At 59.0% G+C, this 19,734-nt stretch overlaps 3 protein-coding genes across 7 annotated transcripts in view; all 3 read left to right on the top strand.

Annotated features, from left to right (window-relative positions):
• The window catches only part of GALNT6 (polypeptide N-acetylgalactosaminyltransferase 6), a 13,770-nt gene extending 3,186 nt beyond the window's left edge, over positions 1-10,584 (top strand). The window contains exons 2-11 of the mRNA XM_049819492.1: positions 2,333-2,939; positions 3,837-4,009; positions 5,011-5,160; positions 5,257-5,491; positions 6,846-6,963; positions 7,076-7,276; positions 7,770-7,901; positions 8,682-8,783; positions 8,886-9,038; positions 9,212-10,584. Coding sequence (XP_049675449.1) covers positions 2,452-2,939; positions 3,837-4,009; positions 5,011-5,160; positions 5,257-5,491; positions 6,846-6,963; positions 7,076-7,276; positions 7,770-7,901; positions 8,682-8,783; positions 8,886-9,038; positions 9,212-9,325 — 1,866 coding nt within the window. The 5' untranslated portion in view covers positions 2,333-2,451 and the 3' untranslated portion in view covers positions 9,326-10,584. The remainder of the gene's footprint in view (positions 1-2,332; positions 2,940-3,836; positions 4,010-5,010; positions 5,161-5,256; positions 5,492-6,845; positions 6,964-7,075; positions 7,277-7,769; positions 7,902-8,681; positions 8,784-8,885; positions 9,039-9,211) is intronic.
• On the top strand, positions 10,576-14,008 carry CELA1 (chymotrypsin like elastase 1). Of its 5 annotated transcripts, XM_049819566.1 has the most exons (8): positions 10,935-11,371; positions 11,468-11,550; positions 11,658-11,758; positions 12,017-12,142; positions 12,234-12,370; positions 12,660-12,805; positions 12,896-13,045; positions 13,161-13,268. In XM_049819566.1, the coding sequence occupies exons 1-8, from the start codon at positions 11,329-11,331 to the stop codon at positions 13,176-13,178; spliced, it is 804 nt and encodes a 267-aa protein (XP_049675523.1). In that variant the 5' UTR covers positions 10,935-11,328; the 3' UTR covers positions 13,179-13,268. The 5 variants fall into 5 exon arrangements, with proteins under 5 accessions (XP_049675521.1, XP_049675522.1, XP_049675518.1 ...); XM_049819564.1 differs by adding an exon at positions 13,933-14,008 and having other exon boundaries at positions 10,576-11,758; positions 13,161-13,214; XM_049819565.1 differs by lacking the exon at positions 13,161-13,268 and having other exon boundaries at positions 10,576-11,371; positions 12,234-12,805; positions 12,896-13,004.
• Positions 13,879-19,543, top strand: BIN2 (bridging integrator 2). Its single transcript, XM_049819518.1, is given in 12 exon segments — positions 13,879-13,931; positions 13,933-14,061; positions 15,195-15,275; positions 15,436-15,490; positions 15,741-15,835; positions 16,023-16,118; positions 16,196-16,303; positions 16,395-16,480; positions 17,452-17,527; positions 17,767-17,849; positions 18,170-18,914; positions 19,299-19,543. Coding segments are annotated over 12 exon segments (1,704 nt in total). The 5' UTR covers positions 13,879-13,895; the 3' UTR covers positions 19,413-19,543.
• The last annotated feature ends 191 nt before the right edge of the window (positions 19,544-19,734 follow it).

The following is a 19,734-nucleotide window of genomic DNA, read 5'->3' as shown; positions in this document are numbered from 1 at the left end:
CCGGTGCGGAGTCCCGTGGCTCGGGGGAAGGGTCTGGGGTCCCGGGATGGAGCCCCCCCCCCCCCCCGCCCCCCGGAGCTGCGTGGCTCCCTGGACCGCGGTGGGCAGGATCCGGCCCCTTTCACCCCCACGGGGCATCCTCCCCCCCCACCCAGCCGGTCTCCGGGGGGTCCCGGACCCCCACAACCGGGACCGGGACCCCAAGGACTCATCCCAGGCGGGGCGAGGCCAGCGTCTGGGTGGTGAGACCCCGGTGGGACCCCCCCACCTTCCCCTCGAACCCCCCACCCCCCAGCATCACCGGTTCCTAAAACCGGAGCCGTACCACGATGCTCGGGTGAGAAGACCCAAACCCCGTTGGCAGAACCGGTAAGGCACCGGGCTTTTCCCCCGGCCCAACCGGCGGCAGGGTAGCAGGGTGCTACCGGATTGCACCCCGTTTCCCGCTGTTGGCTTTTTTTGCAATCCTCACCGCTTCCGAGGTCGCAATCGTGGCCGCCGGCTCGCTGCCACGTGGAGCGTGTGGCCACGTCAACCACGGCCGCCCTGTTTGCTCACGGTGTCGGTGTTGATTTGCTTTTATTTTATTTATTTCCCCCTTTTTTTCCTCCTCTGCTGGGGCAGTGCCTCTCAATTTCCACCTCTCCCCACATTTCCTCCTTCCCGCACCACAGAGGATGCTCCGGCTACCACCAAATTTCCACCAAGCCCTTCTTCAGAACCCAGTGGGCTCCACTGGATAATTTTGGCATTAGTTTTCCTGGGTGTGGGGTGAGCCCCATCCCGCCAGGGGATTTTTCGGGATGGGCTGGATGGGACGGAGGAGCGTCAACCTGTGGCTTCGCAGGGCTGGTAGCGGCGAGCGCAAGCATGCCAGGAGCTTGGGCTGCAGCTCGTTGCAAAATCCACCCCGGTGCTTTTTGGGGAGGATTTGGGGCGGGGGGTTACTTTGCTTTTTGGCCCCTTTTGGGGAAGGGATTGGGAAAAGGAGTTGGGGTTGGAGTTCCCTCGAGAGCTGCAGTGCCGCTGTTGTGCACAAATCTGTGCCCGAGTGTCGCCCCGGGGTTTATTAGCATCGCACGGCTAATGAGCGTGCTTCGTTAATGTGGTCGCGGCAACGTGGCAGGAAGGAGATTCTCGGACAGATGCGGAGATGGTAAAAACAGGGTTTTGCTCCCCAAAGTGAGTTGCTCTTCGCCAGTTGCCTCCTTGCATGGCAGCGGCTCGCGCTGTGCAACGAAAGCGTCGGGGCTCAGGGACGCAAGCGGGGTGGGAGCATCTTTGCTCAGACACAAGCAGAAATTGAGGTGGATTTATTTTTTTTTTTTCATTAATTCTGCTTTTTTTGGTTTTTACCACCTCCCCTGTGGAACCGGTGCCACCCGGTCCCGCCGTGACTCGGGAACGGGTAGCCTTGGCAGTGAAGCGTGGTCCGGCCGCCGGCTTTGATCCCCACGGCGCTGAAAGCGGTGACCCCGGGGACCGCCTCGTCCCTCCTCCTTTACAAGCCGAAGCTTCCTCGCCCTTGAAGTTGCTGGCAGGTGCCCTTCTCAGCTCCAGGGCCGCACCATTTCCAAGGCAATAAAAAGAAAAGGGAAAAAAAGAAATAAAGGAGGGAGGGGGACTCCGAAGAGGAGGAGGAGGAGATGCCGGTGAATGGCTCCCGCGGAGCTTGTCCATGCTCCGGCGGCAGCGGCTCACAAAGAGCAGCCGCGGGAGGTTTGCTCGCGGTGGGAAAGTTCAGTTTTTTGCCGGGTCCCGACAGAGGATTTGCAGCCGGTGCTGAGTTCTCGGTGGCCGCTGTGCCGGACAGGGCACCGGCCACCAAATCTGCTGCTCCAATTTAGCCGAAATCGAAGCGCCGCGGGGTCTTGCGCATGTTTTCCTTCCCAGCGATGCTGCAGGCAGGAAAAATACCCCGGGGAAAGGTTCTTTCTACGCCACCAAAAATATTTCGGCAAATTTTGAGGCTTTATTTTAGCTTTGTTACGCTGCTCCTGGCGCGCACGGGGAGGATGCGGGGGGGATGCTGCAGCTGCTGGCTCGGTCATGAGAGAAACTGCTGGGAAAGTCCCGCGCTTGTGGTGGCCGGATCCAGCACACCTCGCAGCATTTTTCAAACCTCACTTTTTCCTGATGTTTTCTTTTTAGCACGGATTTACGCCTGGAAGAGCCATAGGGGGATTTTACAGGTCTCCCTTGCCCCCTTGCAGGGAGTGAATGTTATTAATGGAATATGAATTATATATGAATACATATTAATATCAAGGGGTTGCAGCCAAAGTGCATCCAGTCTGTGAATTAACCTGCGGATGTTTCTCCTCCTCCCCAGGTTACCGGAGCAGAGCAGAACATCATGGAGCACCCTGAGACCCCGCGTCCCTGAAACACCCATCGCCGCAGGGAGGACCCTCCAGAAACCGCACAGGGCGGGGGGGGAAAAAACCCAAAATGAGGCTTTTTCGGAGACGCTACAGCCCCTTGAAGGTGGCTTTGGCAGGCGCCGTCTTCGTCATCTTCCTCTTCATCCTGCAGAAGGATGTGGGGAACAAGGACCCGAGCGAGGAACCCTGGTTGAAGAACATCGTCCAGGGGAAGGACCAAGTCCTCGACCTGATGCTGGGGGCGGTCAACAACATCCGAGACTCGATGCCGAAGCTGCAGATCGGAGCTCCGGTTCGGCAAGAGGAACCACTGCCCGGCGCTCGCTCCTGCCTACCCGGCGTCTACACGGCGGCGGAGCTTCGGCCGCTGATGGAGAGACCCCCCCAAGACCCCGCCAGCCCCGGAGCCGACGGCAAAGCCTTCAAGAAGGATCAATGGACGCCGGAGGAGACGAAGGAGAAGGAGCAAGGTTACGAGAAGCATTGCTTCAACGCCTTCGCCAGCGACCGCATCTCCCTCCAGCGAGCGCTGGGACCTGACAGCCGCCCGCCGGAGTAAGAGCCGTCACCCAAAGAGCCCTGGGGGTCCGTTTGCTCCCCGGGGGTCGGGGGTGGGCAAATTTAAGGGGAAATAAAAGCAGACTGGGGACGGGCTGTCACCAAGGGGATCGAATAGAGGGAGGACTGAAAAAATACTACTTTTTTTTTTTTTTTTTTTTTTTTTTTAATTTTTTTCCCCCTAATTTTTGTCCCCTTGGGGTTGGTTTTTAACGGCAATGGGCAAAAGCCAGCGGAGGCTCTTTGTGTGTCCAGGTACCTGCTCGCAGCCGGGTGGCTTCAGCATCTCCCCCCCCTCTTTCCCTCCCCTCCCTCTTTCATTTCAGCCTGCTCCAGTAATCGGACTTTTTCTTTTCTTAGCCGAGTGGAACAGCCTCAGACCCCGCTGGGTTGGGAGGGGGAGGCGAAGGAAGAGGCATAAACTCAAGAGATTTCCTCGCTTGCCCTCTGGCCATGGGCTGCCGGATTAAAGCATAGCCCCCCCCCAACCCCTGCCTGCTCGAGGGGCTGGGCTGGGGAAGGCTTGGGGGGGGGGGCGGATTTTGGGGTGGAAAAAAGGCTTGAATAGGAGGTAGAACCCCAGCCCTGGTGTGGAAACTGTCGTCCCGTCCCCCCCCCTATGTCAGCAGGCGATTATCCGTGCTTAGCAGGTGTAGCAGTGACAATAGGGGGGACACCGGGGCCCGGCAGGCAGCAGGAATGTGATTCACTCGACCGGCGACGGGGGGAGAGGTAGAAATCAATTGAAATCCAAGCGGCGATGAGCTGAGAGCCACCGGGGCCAGGAGCTGCTCTCCTGCCGTGGGGTTTTGGGAGTGGGGACAAGGAGTGTTTTGTTTCTGTCTTGCCCCCCCCGCCCCATCTTGCTTAGACCGCCGCTTTTCTCTCTCGGAGGTGCATCGACCAGAAATTCAAGCGGTGCCCCCCCTTGCCCACCACCAGCGTCGTCATCGTCTTCCATAACGAAGCTTGGTCGACGCTGCTGCGGACGGTGTACAGCGTCCTGCACGCCTCGCCGGCCCTTCTCCTGAAGGAAATCATCTTGGTGGATGATGCCAGCACGGATGGTGAGTGGGAGCCGCGGTGGGATGCCGGGGGATGCCAAGCATCTTTCCATCCCTGGGAGCAGCGGCTGTGAGCCACTCGAAGGAGAAGCGGCTCATGCCAAGTCTCCAAGCAGCCTCGGATGCATCCGACAGCTCTTCCACTTTGTTTCCCATCCGCCCAGGAGCACCCACGGGGATTTTTTTCCCTTCTCCGGCATTGCTGTTAACCCAGCCCTGGAGAAAAATTGGGCTTTCCTCCCACGTCCTGCAAACACCTCATCTGTCAGCCGGCTCGCCCGCCAGGCTGCAAACCTCATTAGCTACACCCAGAGTAAATTAACGATGTGGTTCAGTGCTGGGGCACTGGGGAGGAGCAGACTTTGCGCTCGCCCCAGAGATAAATGCTTCCTTTCCGCCTCTGGCGTCTGCATGGGCTCCCAAGGAGCAGAAACCTCAGGGCGGTGCAGGGCTTTATTGCCCGTGAGCTTGGCTCCCGCTGCAGTGGGGACAGGGGTTGGATTTGGCATCCCTTCCCAGGATGGGTCTCAGGACATCCCAGCTCTCGCTCGGGTTTTGACTTGGCTGCGTCTGCCAAAGAGGGAGAGAAATCCCAATTTCCTTTGGTGACGCCTTGTCCGCCGTCCCTTCCCTCGGTGACAGCTCATCCGCTCGGTCCCGGTGACATTTCAACCGCAGGGCATGAGACCTTCTCACCCCATCGTTCCCCTAATCCCTCTCTAGTGGGGGATTAGACGGGGCGGGTGGCCGGCTCCTTTGCAAAACTCCCTTTCTTTAGCCGAAAACACTCTGGGATTTGGGGGAAAGGAGATTCCCTGTGTCCCCAGATCCGAATGTGGGTGCAGGGTCTGAGCAGCAGCTCCTGCAAGGGGATGGGATGGGATGCATGGGATGGGATGGCATGGGATGCGATGGGAGGGGGCAGCAGGGTGGGCTGGTGGGATGCAGGGACTGGCATCTCCCCCACTCCGACAGATCTGATGGCTCTTCTTGCCCCACCTCAGAGTACCTGAAGGATGAGCTGGATCGCTACGTGGAGCAGCTCCAGATCGTGCGAGTCGTGCGGCAAGAGGAGCGTAAAGGGCTGATCACGGCACGGCTGCTGGGGGCCAGCGTGGCCAGCGGGGAGGTCCTGACCTTCCTGGATGCCCACTGTGAGTACCCACCACCTCCTGGGGGTCTCCAGGTTGCTGGGGCGAGGGGGGGTGAAGTTGTCTCCACTCAATGGCCAACCCTTCCCTGTGTCCCAGGTGAATGTTTCCACGGCTGGCTGGAGCCCCTCTTATCCCGCATCGCCGAAGAGCCCACAGCCGTCGTAAGCCCCGACATCGCCACCATCGATCTCAACACTTTCGAGTTCTCCAAACCCGTTCAGAACGGCAAACAGCACAGCCGGGGCAACTTCGACTGGAGCCTGACTTTCGGCTGGGAGGTCGTCCCACCACGGGAGAGGCAGCGGAGGAAGGATGAGACCTTCCCCATCAAGTAAGCTGTCACAGGGGGGGATTTTTATCCACTCCGGAGCTGGTGTGGTGGTAGCAAAGGTTGGATGAGCCCTGGGAACACCGTGTCCGGACCCAAAGGCTGCAAAATGAACCGGCTGAATGTGTGCAGCTGCTACAGGGTGCTTAGGGAGGGACAGCCAGGGTGGCAAAGAGCTGGGTGCCCTGTGCCAGGAAACTGCCCCTTCCTCCAGTTGTTTTTGCTCCTTTTTCCAACAAGTTGGCGTTTTCCCTGTCGGTTTTGATCCCTCCAAGTAGGTGATGCTGTCCCTTCCCAGCAGAGTTTCCCCCATGGGATGCTTGTCTTGAGGGATCTCAAGTGGTTTGTGCCTGGGAGAGGATGCTCAGACATGATCAGAGCCGTGGGGCTGGCAGAGGAGAAATCTCCCTTGGGATTTGGTGAATGTGGAGCTGTAAAGGACCCTTTGCAAAAACACCTTTGAAATGCCTCCAGCCATCTCTCTGCTCCTGCAAAGTCTCTCGTTAAGGGTTTAATCACTGTCTTGTACCTTCTTGCTCTTGGATACCCAGCTGCCTGGGCACAGGGTGGGCACCTGTGCTGGCCCAACAGCAAGACTGCACCAAAACCCCCATATTTATCCCCTTATTTAGCACGCAGAGAAACCCTGAATGTTTTTTCCCACTGCGCTTCTCTGTTGGTGCCCCACGATAAGCCGGGTGCTCCCACCGGGAGATACCGGACACCCTGCCTGGCCCCATCCACGTCCCGTCCCCTGGCTGGCAGCAGGGCTGGCTTTGTGCAGAGGTCACCCAGGAGACGTCCCTGTCCCAATAAAGGTCCCTTTTACCGTGAGCTGGCGGTTTGGCTCCCGGCGTTGTCTCATCTCCGCTCGGCAGGAAAGCAGCAGCTCAGCGAATCCTTTTTTTTTTATTATTTTTTATTATTTTTTTTTTTATTTTTCCTGAATAAAAGCAAGTTTCTGTTCCAGCCTCTTCTAAAGATCAGATGGAAAAGATTAGAGAAGCCGGAGGAGTGAATGGGGCGCCGGCCGCTGCGCTCTAATCTCCCCCCTTCTTTTCGGCGATAGGTTTTCGGTAACAATATCCCCCTTTTGCTTTGAGTTGAAAGCTGGCGGCGAGGCCCCTCGGTGTCATGCTGCCACCGCCACCTCCGTCCCCTCCTGGCAGCTGGGTCCAGCCCCTCCACCAAAGCCACCACATCTGGGGCACAGCTGGATGGGGTAGGGAGATGGGGGGGACACAGCTGGAAAGTGCTCACAGTCGCCGTGAGGGCCCCGATGTCCCCAAAACTCAGACTTCTGCTTTTGTGGTTTTATTTTAACCCTATTTTTCCCCCCCCTTCTCCCTCCCCTTAGGTCCCCAACCTTTGCCGGTGGCCTCTTTGCCATCTCCAGGTCCTACTTCGAGCACATCGGCTCCTACGACGACCAGATGGAGATCTGGGGGGGCGAGAACGTGGAAATGTCCTTCAGGGTAAGGATGGGTCGGTGCCATCTTCAAAGGGTATCTTCAGGGGTGCTTCTCGTTGGGGGGCACGGCGGGGGGGGTTGGACCCCCCCACGTCTCAGGTATTGCCTCCCCGTAGGTCTGGCAGTGTGGGGGTCAAGTCGAGATCATCCCTTGCTCCGTCGTGGGTCACGTTTTCCGTTCCAAGAGCCCCCACACCTTCCCCAAGGGCACCCAGGTCATCTCCAGGAACCTGGTCCGCCTGGCCGAGGTCTGGATGGATGACTACAAGGAGATCTTCTACAGGAGGAACCAGCAAGCTGCCCAGATGGCCAGAGAGGTACCGGGCACGCCGGCGGGCTTCTGGTTCTCCCAAATTGGGGACTGATCCTGCTGGGAGCTCGGGCCTGAGCAGAGGGAGGAGGTGGGCTCAGCCTGCAGCTGGGAAAGCAAATGCAGGTGGAAAGATGTAGCCAAAAAGCTATTTTTTAATTTTTTTTCTTTTTGACCATAATGCGTTCTAGTAGAAAAACATCAATTGTTCAATTTTTTTTTTTTTTTTTTTTTTTTTGCAACACCAAAGTGTTGTGCTGTTATGCCAAAATGTCCCAGCCCTCCCGATGAGTGGCTCCAGCCTGAGGGTACCTGCTGGGGGCTGGGGATGTCTTGCAAGACCCCACCACCAGTCTGGGTCCTGGGCACACCGTGACGGATGATGACAAAGCCGGGAGGACCCCTCAGCTCTGAGCCCCGGCTCGGGAGGGGTTTTTTTTGTTTTTTTCCTTGCTGGCTTCGGAGGTTAGTTTAATTTTCTCACGTGACTTTGTCGATAGAAGACGTATGGTGACATTACAGACCGGCGCAAGCTGAGGGAACAGCTCCACTGCAAGAACTTCACCTGGTACCTCCAGACCATCTACCCAGAGATGTTCGTCCCTGACCTGACTCCAACTTTTTACGGAGCGGTGAGTATGGGGATGCCTGGAGCATCCTGCTGGGCTCAGTCCTTGGCTAGAAATAACTGCAGAAGCAAAGTCCCCAAAAGGCTGGGTTTGGGGTTTTTGCATTTCAACCAGCTTGCTGGAGGGTTTTGGTGCAACCGTGTCCGTCACCGGCTGGTGGGGCTGGTTCAGGCTCTGGCTGATGGTGAAAGAGCTGGAATCCGGCAGAGCTGGTTTGGGGCGAGTTATGGGGTGGGGGACCCGCGGGGATGTGGCGCTGGGTTAAATTGGGTGAAAGAGCTGAAAGCTTCCGTGAGCACCGTGCCAGCATTGACATGCACAGGGCGGACTTGAAAAACCGAGCTGGGGACGGGCAGGTTGCGGAGCGTCGGCTCCGTCCCCGAGGATGGAGCTGCCAAAAAAAGCCCCTTTCCTCCAATGCGGTTGTTGGGGGTCTAAGTCTGACCTTCCTCAGCCGGGGCGATGTGAAAGCAGCCGTCGGATGCAGCGACAACCAGGGCGAGGGCTGGGTGCTGGCTCCCATCCGTGTTTTAATTTACCTTTGTTTCCCAAAACCTCGTCCCTGGCAGCTCTCATGGCGGGACGGAGGCATTGGCGAGGGCATTCCTCGCGTCCTGGAAAGGACGAGGGACCCAGACACGGCACCTAGTACCGGGTTCATGTTTGTACAGCGATAATTAAGTGCCCCACAAAGCCCAAATCCAAGGCAGATCCCTACCCCGGGACGTTGGAGCCCAGCTCACCCCCCTGCCCCTTTTTCCCCCCCCCCCCCCTCCGCCACAGATAAAAAATGAGGGCACCAAGAGTTGCCTGGACGTCGGTGAGAACAACCACGGTGGGAAACCGCTCATCATGTACCCCTGCCACGGGATGGGGGGCAACCAGGTGGGCACCCATCAACCCCCCCCCTGCTGTTTTTCCCCTGGGGGTTACTTTCTCGGGGTACGGTAGCGTCACGTCTCCTCTCTGCTCTTGCCCCCTCCCCAGTATTTTGAGTACACGAGCCAGCAGGAGCTGCGGCACAATATCGGGAAGGAGCTCTGCCTGCGAGCGGGATCGGGATCAGCCGAGTTGGGCGACTGCCAGTACCGAGGGAAGCCCGGGCGGGTGCCGGCTAACGAGGAGTGGGACCTGGCGCAGGTGAGAAGATGCATCTCCATCCCAGGAATCGCCCAAGGGGACGGTGGCATTGTCCCGTCCGTCCCCCCCGCCTCCTCCCTCATGGTGATGCTTCTCCGCCGCTTCCCCTCGGTCGCATCCTTTCTTCATCCCACCGGCATCGCTGAGCTGATGCCGTCTTTATCTTTTGGCAGGACCGGCTGATTAAAAACCCAGCCTCCGGTACGTGTTTGACGGCACGAGGGAAGCACCCGGCGATGGTTCCCTGTGACCCGACGGACCCCCACCAGCTCTGGTCCTTCACCTAGGCAGAAAGCAGAGTGGCCCAAGCCCCCGGCCGTCCCCAATCGCGCTCAGGAAACCAGAATCCAAAAAAACTTCCCCTTTTTTTTTTAATTTAAGAAGCGAAAGCCTTAAATATGCTGCATTTCACGGTTGCCTTGAACTAAGTCCCGTGCCTTTGGAGTGGGGAAAGCGCAGGGAGCCGAGCTTGGCCAGCGGTACCCCGCAGAGCCCAAAACGCGGCGGTCGTAGTGATGCCTGAGGATGCTCTTTGGTACCCAGCTGCTGCTCATCCTTCCCCTCCCCGGCTCCAGCCAGAGACTCGGAAAATCATATCGGGCATTGAAAAACACGGCCACGCCACCCTGTACCTGAAAGTAGGGTGGGAAACTCCTGCCAGCGAGGAGGAGGATGGTGACCGGCCCTGGCTCATCCCGTGGGAGGGTGGATTGTGGTTTGTCGTGGCCCCGTGTGGGTAATGGAATCCCCCCCAGCTCCCAGTATTGTCAGGGGGCTGCCAGGATCTGGCCCTCGCCCACCATGGCCCTGCAAGCATTGTGCGTCACTGCTGCCAGGGTGGGAGAAGTTGGGCTGTCTGCCTTGGATATCAGGCTTGATTTGGGGGGGAAGTTAGAAATTTTTTTTTATTATTTTATTATTATTATTATTATATGATGATGATTCCTGGGTGCGATTCTGCTCATCCTGGTGCTGATCTGGAGGAGAATTTTTTTCTCCAGATGGCGCAGCTGGAACGCACCGCGGCATCCTCACGGAGAGGCTCTCGCCAGCGCCTGGGTGCGAGATCTCCTCCTTCCCCTGGTTTTCTTCAAGCCCAACTACTGTAGCTGCCACTTTCCTTGGCATTTCATTTAGGGGGGGTGGGGGGGACACCCCTCCTGGAAGTGGCGTGGGGGTGGGAGAACCTGTCTTTGGATACATGACCTCAAATAAAGAGATGATTTATTTTACAGACATCCTGTCTCCAGCTTCCTCCGAGCTCCCACCCCTCCTCTGATTTAATTTTCCCCTCTCTTCTTGCCCTGGAAACTCCCTTTTTGCAGGCCAAAAGTGGGTTTAAAATGAGGCATCACATTTGGGGTGGTTCAAATTTGGGTTGGGCTGTCCTGTGCCAGGTGGAGGCCTCACTGCCATCCCTTGCTGTGTTCCCTTCTGTGCTGATAAAACAAATAAGTGATTATTTGGATACCATTTTCCCCATAAAATCTTATGTTTTCCTTGGAGATAAGAGCAGAAAGGCAGCAGGTGCCTTTTTTTTTTTTTTTTTTTTTTTTTTTTTTTTTTTTTTTTTAAGCTGGGTGAACCGATGATTACCGCTATCACAACTGCTGTTTTCCAGCGACTGCGCCATCAGTGGAGCAAAAACCTCAATGCCACAGGTTCACCCTGCTCAGAACAGCCTCAATTTCTTTTTAAAGGGGTAAAAAATGAAACATTTGGCCAGAAATCAGGTTTTTCTTATAAACTACATTGGTGTTTCATTTAACCTCAAAATAATACCCCATGGAGATCATGTCCAGTCCTGGCTCTGGTGCTGGCTGTCGGTGGGGTGGGTTTTTTTTGGGGTGGGTGAAGGTCTTGACCTGCATTTGCCTCAGTTTCCCCATCCCGGCAGCCATGCGGGTGCCATTCACGTGTTGGCTAAAACTCTTGGAGGCATCACATGAATAAATGTGATACGAGGACCACAAGCTGGGGCATCCTCAGGGACTGAGACCGGGAGAAACTCATGACAATGTTGCCTGAGATGTGCAGAAGAGGAAGATGCAAAAACGGGTCATCGTCTCCTCGCGGATTTGGGCTCCCTGTGCAAAGCCGAGGGAGACTTGGGGTGCACCCAGGGTTTTTCGGCCCTGGCCTTCAGGGCCGTGTGTGTTTTGGAAGAGGGACCAAGGCTGCTCGATAGGCCCACGTCACCTGGTTTTCTTCCCGTCCCTCCTCCTCCGTCCCGTTTAAAGCCGCCGGCGGTGCAGCCCCCACCACAGCCGAACCGCTGCCGTGGTCCAGGATGATGCTGCAGCTCGTCCTCCTCGCCGCCCTCGCCCTCTGCGGTGTGTCTTTTGTGGGAAATCGTCAGCTTCGTTAGCTGATGACGACCCCCCGGTTATGATTCGCTTCCCCCTCCACCCCAATCCTCTCTCCCACAGGACGCTGCTCCGAGCAGGATCTCGATGGGGTGCAACGGGTAGTCGGTGGGACCGAGGCACGCGCGCACGCCTGGCCCTCCCAGGTGGGTCCTTCCCGGGGTCAGCCGGTAAATCCCATGGGAGTCTTAACCCACCAGGACCATACGGTGAGACCCCCGCCGTGTTTCGCATCCTCCCCCCCCCTCCCCAGATCTCCCTCCAGTACTACTCCAGTGGCAACTGGCATCACACCTGCGGAGGGTCCCTCATCCAGAGAAACTGGGTGATGACAGCAGCCCATTGCGTGGATAGGTGAGTGGGTGCGGGGAGCCCACCTTTTTCTCATGGAAAAAGCTGGTTTTCCACCAAAAACCTTTCCAAGGGGAAATTTTGGCTGCCCCAACCTGGAGAGCAACAGTCCTTTAAGGTCTTTGCTGGTCCTCCATTAAAAGCTTACATGGACCATCTCTGGGAGCATCTTCTCCTTGCACTGATCCTCTCCATACCAGCTTACAGTTAAAATAATAATAATTTATGGACTGATCCTGTGGTTTTTTGCCTTCCCGGCAGTAACCGGAACTTCCGTGTCGTGGCCGGCGATCACAACCTCTACAGGAGCGACGGCAGCGAGCAGGTCTTCAGCCTGAGCAAGATCATCATCCATCCCTATTGGAATAGGAACAACGTCGCCGGGGGGTAACGCACGTGGGGAAGGGGATCTGGGGGGAGCATCGCTGGGAATCGAGGTGGTGGGGTCCTTGCAACATCCTCTCCCTCCTCTCGCCAGCTACGACATCGCCCTGCTCCGCCTGTCCAGTTATGCCACCCTGAACAGCTACGTGCAGCTGGCGGTCCTGCCCCCGGAGGGATCCATCCTGCCCAACAACTACCCCTGCTACATCACGGGCTGGGGTCTCACCCGCAGTGAGTGCCGATGGGTCACCCCGGCTCTAAATCACCCCAAAAATATGGGAAACCTGGGGGGGCCGAATGATATCTTTAAGCCCTTTGAGGTCCCAGGAGGCATCACGCAGGGCTTTGCTGGGGGTTGCCCAAGGTTGGGTGGGGTCGTGCCAAGGTTTGGGGGGGATTTTATGCGGGAAAAGGGGCTCGGTGGTGGCTGCGGGCTCTGCTTTGGCAAGGGGCAGGGGGGGTTGCGGTGTCTCGCAGGTCTTTGCCGGCGTGGCGTTAACCGGCGCTCGGTTGCGTGCAGCCAACGGGCAGCTCTCCAGCGTCCTGCTGCAGGCGTACCTGCCCGTGGTGGACTACCAGATCTGCTCCAGCTCTTCCTACTGGGGCTCCACCGTCAAGACCACCATGGTCTGTGCCGGCGGTGACGGCATACGCTCCGGCTGCCAGGTACGACCCCGGCATCCCGCTTTTCCCCCTCCCGTCATCCCACCGGCATCCCGCTTCCTACCATCTCACCCGGGTTCATCGGTCCGGCAGGGTGATTCGGGTGGTCCCCTCCACTGCGAGGTGAACGGGCGGTACCAGGTCCACGGCGTCACCAGCTTCGTCTCCAGTCTGGGCTGCAACGCCAAGTACAAACCCACCGTCTTCACCCGCGTCTCTGCCTACATCTCCTGGATGAAGAGTGTAAGGCCACGGCGGGGCTCAGGCAGCTGGGGGGCTGAGACCTGGCACCATCATTGCACTGATGCACCGGCCGTATCCCTGCCCGGCTCAACCGTTGCCTTTCTTCTCCTTCCAGGTGATGGCCCAGAACTGAGGGGTGGCAGGAGAAGAGCCCGGTCCCCACGTTTTGGTCAGAGGGGTTTAAAACCTGTAGCTGGCATCAATAAAATCTGTTCCTCTCTCTGGCGTGTTGGTGGATGCTTTGCCCCACAGCCCGACAATTCTTTCTCCTCCAACCTTCAGCATCTTTTTCCCCTCCCGTCTTCCAGAGCATCCCTTCGGCCACGTCCCTCCTCTTCCTCACACTTTAGGAAAGAGCCACAGGGAAAAGCAACTGGCTCCGTGCTTTCGGGGCAGCCAGAAAGTCCCTGGGATAATGGGAAAGGGGAAAATGCTGCAAATCCCCTTCATGGGCAGCAATGCAGCTCCTTGGGGACACAGGGGGGATCCAGGGGGATCCGGTCGGGATTTTTCTCTGCCACTAGCTTCATTTCTCTTCCAAAACCCACCTCCTTTGCAATGAGAGATGTCAGCTTCGGTGACCGTTACCGCCTCGCCCCGCGGCTGCATCCCGGAGCGCCAACTGTGCCCCAACCCCACCTGGCCTGGGAATAAAATACCAGCACCCAAAATTGCACCAAAAGCTAAATTTAAACCCCAAACCAGAGTCTCGTGGAAGAACTAAGAGGCAGCCACAGGTTTCCCCATCACCCCTTTGGCCAACCCATGTCTCTGGGTACACGGGGGAGCCTTTCCGGGGGGCGGGGGGGGGGGGGGTAACACGGGCAGAGGGTGCCCGGGTGCTCGGCGGATGCCGGCAGCTGCTTCGCATCGAACTTCCTCCGTAGAAAAACATCAAACCGCAGCGCGCGGCTGCGAGCAGGAACCGAGCTGCAGCCATGGCAGAGGGCAAGAGCGGGGGAGCCGGACTTTTCGCCAAGCAAGTCCAGAAACGGTTCAGCCGGGCGCAGGAGAAGGTACGGCGCGACTCCCACCCGCGACGCCCGGCCCCCCCCCCCCCCCCAAAAATCCCTCGATTTGATTTTACTCTTTAAATTTTTTTCCACTGCGGCACTGGGGTGGGGGTGGCACAACCGCTTGGCACCCATGGGTGCTCGTAGGGCGTTAGTTTGGGCGCTTCTGGGTCGACGTCGTCGTTGCTCCAAGGCTTTGGGCTTGATGGCACCTCCCCAAAGACCCCCAGGCTGCTTTGGCAGCTTCTGGGTTTTCTAAAAGTGGGATTTTTCCACCCAAAGTGCCTTCCGGAGGTTACGGGGGGGACCGTGCGCTTCTGGCATGGGGTCCCTTGGGCTGGCCGGAGGTGACGGTCCCCAGCAGAACCCAGCATGGGGATGGTCCCAGGAATACTGGTGTAGCTGGCACTGGCCACGCAGGAAACGAGGGGGAAGGGCTCCGGAAGCGGGCAGAAATGGGGTAATTCTCGGCTGTTTTGGGATGGTTCGGGGTCACATCTTTCCCTTTCTCTCCCCCAAAAAAAAGCAGGCAGCGACTCCCATTTTGGGGGCGATGAGAAGCCGCCCCCCGCACCAAACCCACCCGCTCCCGGGTTTCCTGGCTGGGGCTTGGTGCTAAATTCAGCTCCCCCGTGACTGTATCAGCCCGGGCCAGGCTCCGGCCGCTTCCCGGGGGGGTCAACCTCTTCCTGGACACCCCAAAGCTCCCTCCCGCCCGGCCTTACCACGCTCTTGCGATGGTGGGTCCAGAGGCAGCCTTCGGCCACAGATCATCCTCATCCTCGGTACGGTGTCACCCGTGCCCGGCGAGGCAGCACCCAAGGCTTCACCTGCACCCATAGTCACGTGCATGGGTGTTTTGGGGTACATAGGGCTGTACCTAGAGGGTTTTATAGGGTGGGGTGATGGGTTAGCACCCAAAAAGTCACCGTTTTCCTCTAAAAAATACAAGCACCCAAATTTTGCATTCCCCATCCAAATCCCTGCTCGGCATCAGCTCTGCTGGATCCTCAGCATTCCCCAAAAGGGGCTTTCGCCGGTGCTGACCCCGCTCCTGCCAGGAGCTAGAGCCCGGTGGGCAGCGCCAAGGTCGGAGCTGACAGTTCTTCCCACATCTCCGTCTCTCTCCATCCCAGGTTTTGCAGAAATTGGGCAAAACGGTGGAAACCAAAGACGAGCAGTTCGAGCAAAGCGCGTACAACTTCCAGCTGCAGCAGGTTGCACCAGGGACCAGGGAAAGGGGGGACGGGGACACCCCTACACCATCCCTTGGTCCCGCTGCCTCCCGGGGTCCCTCTGTCCCTGTTGGGCTTGTGGAAATCACCACAAGTCCTCAGGGACAGCCCTGACCTGTCCCTTCGCTGCGTTGCTTTGCAGAACGAAGGCAATAAACTCTACAAAGACCTGAAGGCTTTCCTTGGCGCGGTGAAAGGTACGGCACGCCGTCCCCATAAATATGCCGGGAAAACCCTATGGGCACCACGGAGGAGCCAGGAGGGGGTTGAGCATCGCTGCATTTTCTTACCCAGGATAATAAATGATAATAACAACAATCATAATAAATAATAATTAGTAATAATTAATAATAAATACGAACTATAATAAGTAATACTAAATAATAAAAAATTATTAAATAAAAAAAATAATAAATAATATATTTGCATCCTCTGGCTGGGCGGCAGTGATGCACGAGAGCTCCCGGAAAGTGGCTGAAACGCTGCAGGAGATTTACAGCACCGACTGGGACGGTCACGAGGAGCTGAAATCCATCGCAGCTGTGAGCCCCTTGACATGCCCCCGCTGTCCCCAAGGGTCCCCTTTGAGCATCGGGGGGGCGGCAAACTGAGCTGGGAGGGGGGTCCCGGGGGATGCAGCCCAGCACGTACGGACCGAGGGAGAGTTGGGCGGGGGGGGGGGGGAATTCCGGGCGTTATACCCCCGTCCCCGCTTCTTCCACCCCGCAGAGCAATGACCTCCTGTGGGACGACTACGAGGCGAAGCTGGCCGACCAAGCCCTGCGGCTGATGGAGAACTACCTGGCTCAGTTTGGGGACTTTAAGGTACCCCTCGTGTGCGGTATCGGGGCACGGGGGGGGGCCAAAGGGCCGGATCCTGGCTCACCTTGCCCCCCATGCAGGAGCGCATCGCCAAGCGGGGCCGTAAGCTGGTGGACTATGACAGCGCTCGGCATCACTTGGAAGCTCTGCAAAGTGCCAAGAAAAAGGACGAGGCGAAAATTGCCAAGGTCGAGCCTCCCACGGGACCCCCACCGGGCGCAGCCCCCCCATGCTCTGACCGTGCCGGCAAAGCCACGGCCCCCCCTTTCCTCCCCGCAGGCTGAGGAGGAGTTTAATAAAGCCCAAGCGGTGTTTGAAGACCTGAACAGGGACCTTCGGGAGGAGCTGCCGGTTCTGTATGGCAGGTATCGGGGGTGCCGCAGGGGCTGGGGGGCTTCGTGGGGCTGGGGGACATTGCAGGAGCTGGGGGACATCGTGAGGACTGGGGGACATCACGGGGCTGGGGGACATCACGGGGCTGGGGGACATTGCAGGGCTGGGGGACATTGCAGGGGCTGGGGGACATCGTGGGGCTGGGGGACGTTGTGGGGCTGGGGGACATCATGGGGGCTGGGGATGTCGCAAGGGCTGGGGGAAACTGCAGGACCGGGAGACATCGCTGTGCTGGGGGACATCGCGGGAACTGGGGGACATCGCGGGGCTGGGGGACATCGTAGTGGCTAGGGGACATCATGGGGCTTGGGAACATTGTGGGAAGTGGGGGACATTGTGGGAACTGAGGGATGTTGTGGGGCTGGGGGACACCATGGGGCTGGGGGACACCGCAGGGCTGGGGCAGGCACGTGGCTCCGGGGAATGATCCTGCCCAGAAGTCGATGGCATCCGCAGCACCCCCCATTTGCGAAGGCAGCCCCCTCCTGCCCCCCCTGGGTCCCCCCGAAAAAGCATCATCTGAGCCCGAGGTCCCCAAAAACCACTCACTGAGCCCCGGGACGCGGGCTGGGCGCAGGTGCCAGTGGGTGGGTGCTGTTGTGTGTGCCCCCCCCCCCCCCCGTGGTGGGGAAGAAGTGGGGTTTTCTCCCCAAAGGCCACAGTGGTGACACGGGCCGGTGGCCCCGAGGGACATTGGCCACGGGTGGCTGTGATGGCCGGGAGGCGGCAGCACCATGGCTGCAGCGGGGTGGCCCCAGGGACAAACGTCCACGGCCATTTCATCCTCACCACGGGGGTTTATTTGTCATGTCCCACCTCCCCAGAGACCCCAGAGGATGGGTGCTCAGGGGTTGGGTGCTCAGCACCCCGAGACCCCGTGGGAAACGGGTCTGCACCCCCGAACCCCCCACCACCACCTCCCGCCGTGTTTTCCCTCCCGCAGCCGCATCGCCTGCTACGTGACCATCTTCCAGAACATCTCCAACCTCCGCGATGTCTTCTACAAGGAGATGAGCAAGGTGGGGGGACAAGGCAGCACCCCAAAATACCTCTCCCCTCGCCCCCCCAGCAGTCTCATAGCCATCCCTGGGTGCTCCAGCTACACCGGTGCCAGTCACCCACCTCGAGTCCTTGCTGCCCTTTGTTTAATTTAATAATTTAGAGCAGCTCGAGGATGTTCGTGGTGCTGCCAGGGGATGGGTGACACCAGGGGGGTCCCTCTGATGCATTTCTCTCCCCCCAAAACCGTCCTTTGCAGCTCAACCGCGACCTCTACGAGGTGATGAGCAAACTGGACAAGCAGCACTCGAGCAAAGTCTTCATCGTTAAAGGCATCCCCAGGTAAACGAGCGGGCGAGTTCTGGCGAGGTGGGGGGCTTCAAGCAGCCAAATCATCCCCCCCCCACACCCCGATAAGCAGAAGGGGGATGCAGCCTCCGGTCCTATAGTCCTGGGATGGGTGAACATCTCCCGACCCCAAATTGAGGGCGCTTTGGTGGCGCTGGATTAATTCATTTGGGTTGTTTGCCGATCATGCCGGATGGGGAAGCATCACCTGCAAGCCGGGGTGGTGATGCCACGGTGCCAGGTGTCCCCAAGGATGATCCTTGTGGGACGTGCCGGAGCGGGGCTTAACCTCTCTGTCCTCCCCCCCCACACAGCAACCGGCGCTCGCTGGTCATCTCCTCACCGGTGAGCCCCCCGGCCATGTTCCCCTGCCCGGGGAAGGCACCAGACTGGCAACCCATGGTGGAAGCAGAGGAGACGGTGGGGTCCCCCGGGGTGGGCGGCGGTGCCACCGACGCCGTCTCCAACGGGGAGCTGGGTGCCGGCATCCCCGGCCCGCCACCGGCTTCGCCTGCCAGCGGTGGGTCCCTGTCGGAGACGGCGTCGGTCTCCAGCGAGGAGACCCCAGAGCCTGGTCCCGGCCCCGAAACTCCATCCCACGAGCAAGGGACATCGGCGGCAGCCACGGAGCCAGGTGCCGACTCGCCCGGGCTCCCCAAAAAACAGGGTTCAGAGCCATCGGGGGCTGCCGTCGGGGCGCAGGCAGGGGCCGAGGGCATCGCCACCTCCCTGGCATCGCTGATTTTATCGGAGGCGATTGCCCAGGCCGCCAGCACCGCACCGCCGGAGTCGGAAAAAGCCGTGGCCGGGCTGGAGGTGAGCAAAGCCCCGGCTACCGCAGGGGACCCTTATCAGCCAGGTGGCACGGCCACCAACGGTGAGGGTCGGGCACATTCCGGGGAGCCACCGACCCCAGCCCCAGCCGTCCCCTGCGATGTCCCCGGTCCCGCGGCGGAGGGACCGGCATGTCCATCCCCGGGCAGTGCCACGGGTGAACCCAGCAACTCCGAGGAGAGCGTGGAGGAGATGGACATCGAGCAAAAGTTGGCTGAAACTCAGGTGAGAAAGTTCTAGTGCCGGGAGGGGAGATGCCGTGGAGGGGGGGAGCACATCCGTGCCCTGCGATGGCGAGGGGATACCCGGCTTGTTTGGAGACCCAACCTGTGCTGGGGGGGGCATCCAGTGGGCTTGTGGGGACATGGGGCCGGAGAGGGTCCATGGGACAAATCCAGCTGGGTGCGGAGCTCCTTCGCTGGCAGATGGGGCTGGATCTGGCCCTCGACACGGCGTCAAGCGGCCCCAGCCGAGGTGGGTGCAGCAGCACCGTGGGGAAGACACCGACCCGACCTCCCCAGTCGGACTCGGTCCTTCTTGGGTCCAGTTTAATCGAAGCACGAGGTCTCCATCCCACCCAGCTCAGCGTCACCTCCTTGTCTCTCCCAGGAGCAAGCCTGTCCTGGGATGCTGGAGCAGGAGACAAGCCAGGATGCAAGCCAGGACCCCCCCCCAGCAGCAAATCCCCCCCAGGACCCCACTGAGACCCTCACCTCCCTGTAAACCCAGCACCCGGCATGGGAAACGGGCATCTTACGGTGCCACCGGCAGATTGCTTTGTTTCACCGAAACCGTAACGCGCTTCCCACCCCCCGCCATCCCGTGCGAAATAAAGGCAGAGGGCAGAAAAGTGATGAGAGGAGGGCGAAGATGCCGGCGAGGGCCAAATCACCATCCTGCAAAAGCCCAGCGCTGGCTGGGCTGGGGGGGCCACAGGGAGTGCCGGGGGGTCCCCACCTGCAGGTTTTCGGCAGCCGAAGCTGGGTGCAGGAGGGGTCCGTCACCCTGTTCTCCCCTGGCACCCAGTGCCACTGTGACTCAGGAA

The sequence above is a fragment of the Accipiter gentilis genome, chromosome 16, assembly GCF_929443795.1.
Source record: "Accipiter gentilis chromosome 16, bAccGen1.1, whole genome shotgun sequence".
NCBI classification, from domain to species: domain Eukaryota; kingdom Metazoa; phylum Chordata; class Aves; order Accipitriformes; family Accipitridae; genus Astur; species Astur gentilis.
Note: the sequence above shows the minus strand (reverse complement) of the source record. Positions and strands in the feature narration are given on the sequence as shown.

Excerpts from the sequence above, each read along its gene's own strand:
- CELA1 (XM_049819561.1), top strand. The coding sequence starts at position 11,427 with ATGATTCGCTTCCCCCTCCACCCCAATCCTCTCTCCCACAGGACGCTG. Across the intron at positions 11,759-12,016 it reads GCAGCCCATTGCGTGGATAG|TAACCGGAACTTCCGTGTCG; the intron begins GTGAGTGGGTGC and ends CCTTCCCGGCAG. Across the intron at positions 12,143-12,233 it reads AGGAACAACGTCGCCGGGGG|CTACGACATCGCCCTGCTCC; the intron begins GTAACGCACGTG and ends TCCTCTCGCCAG.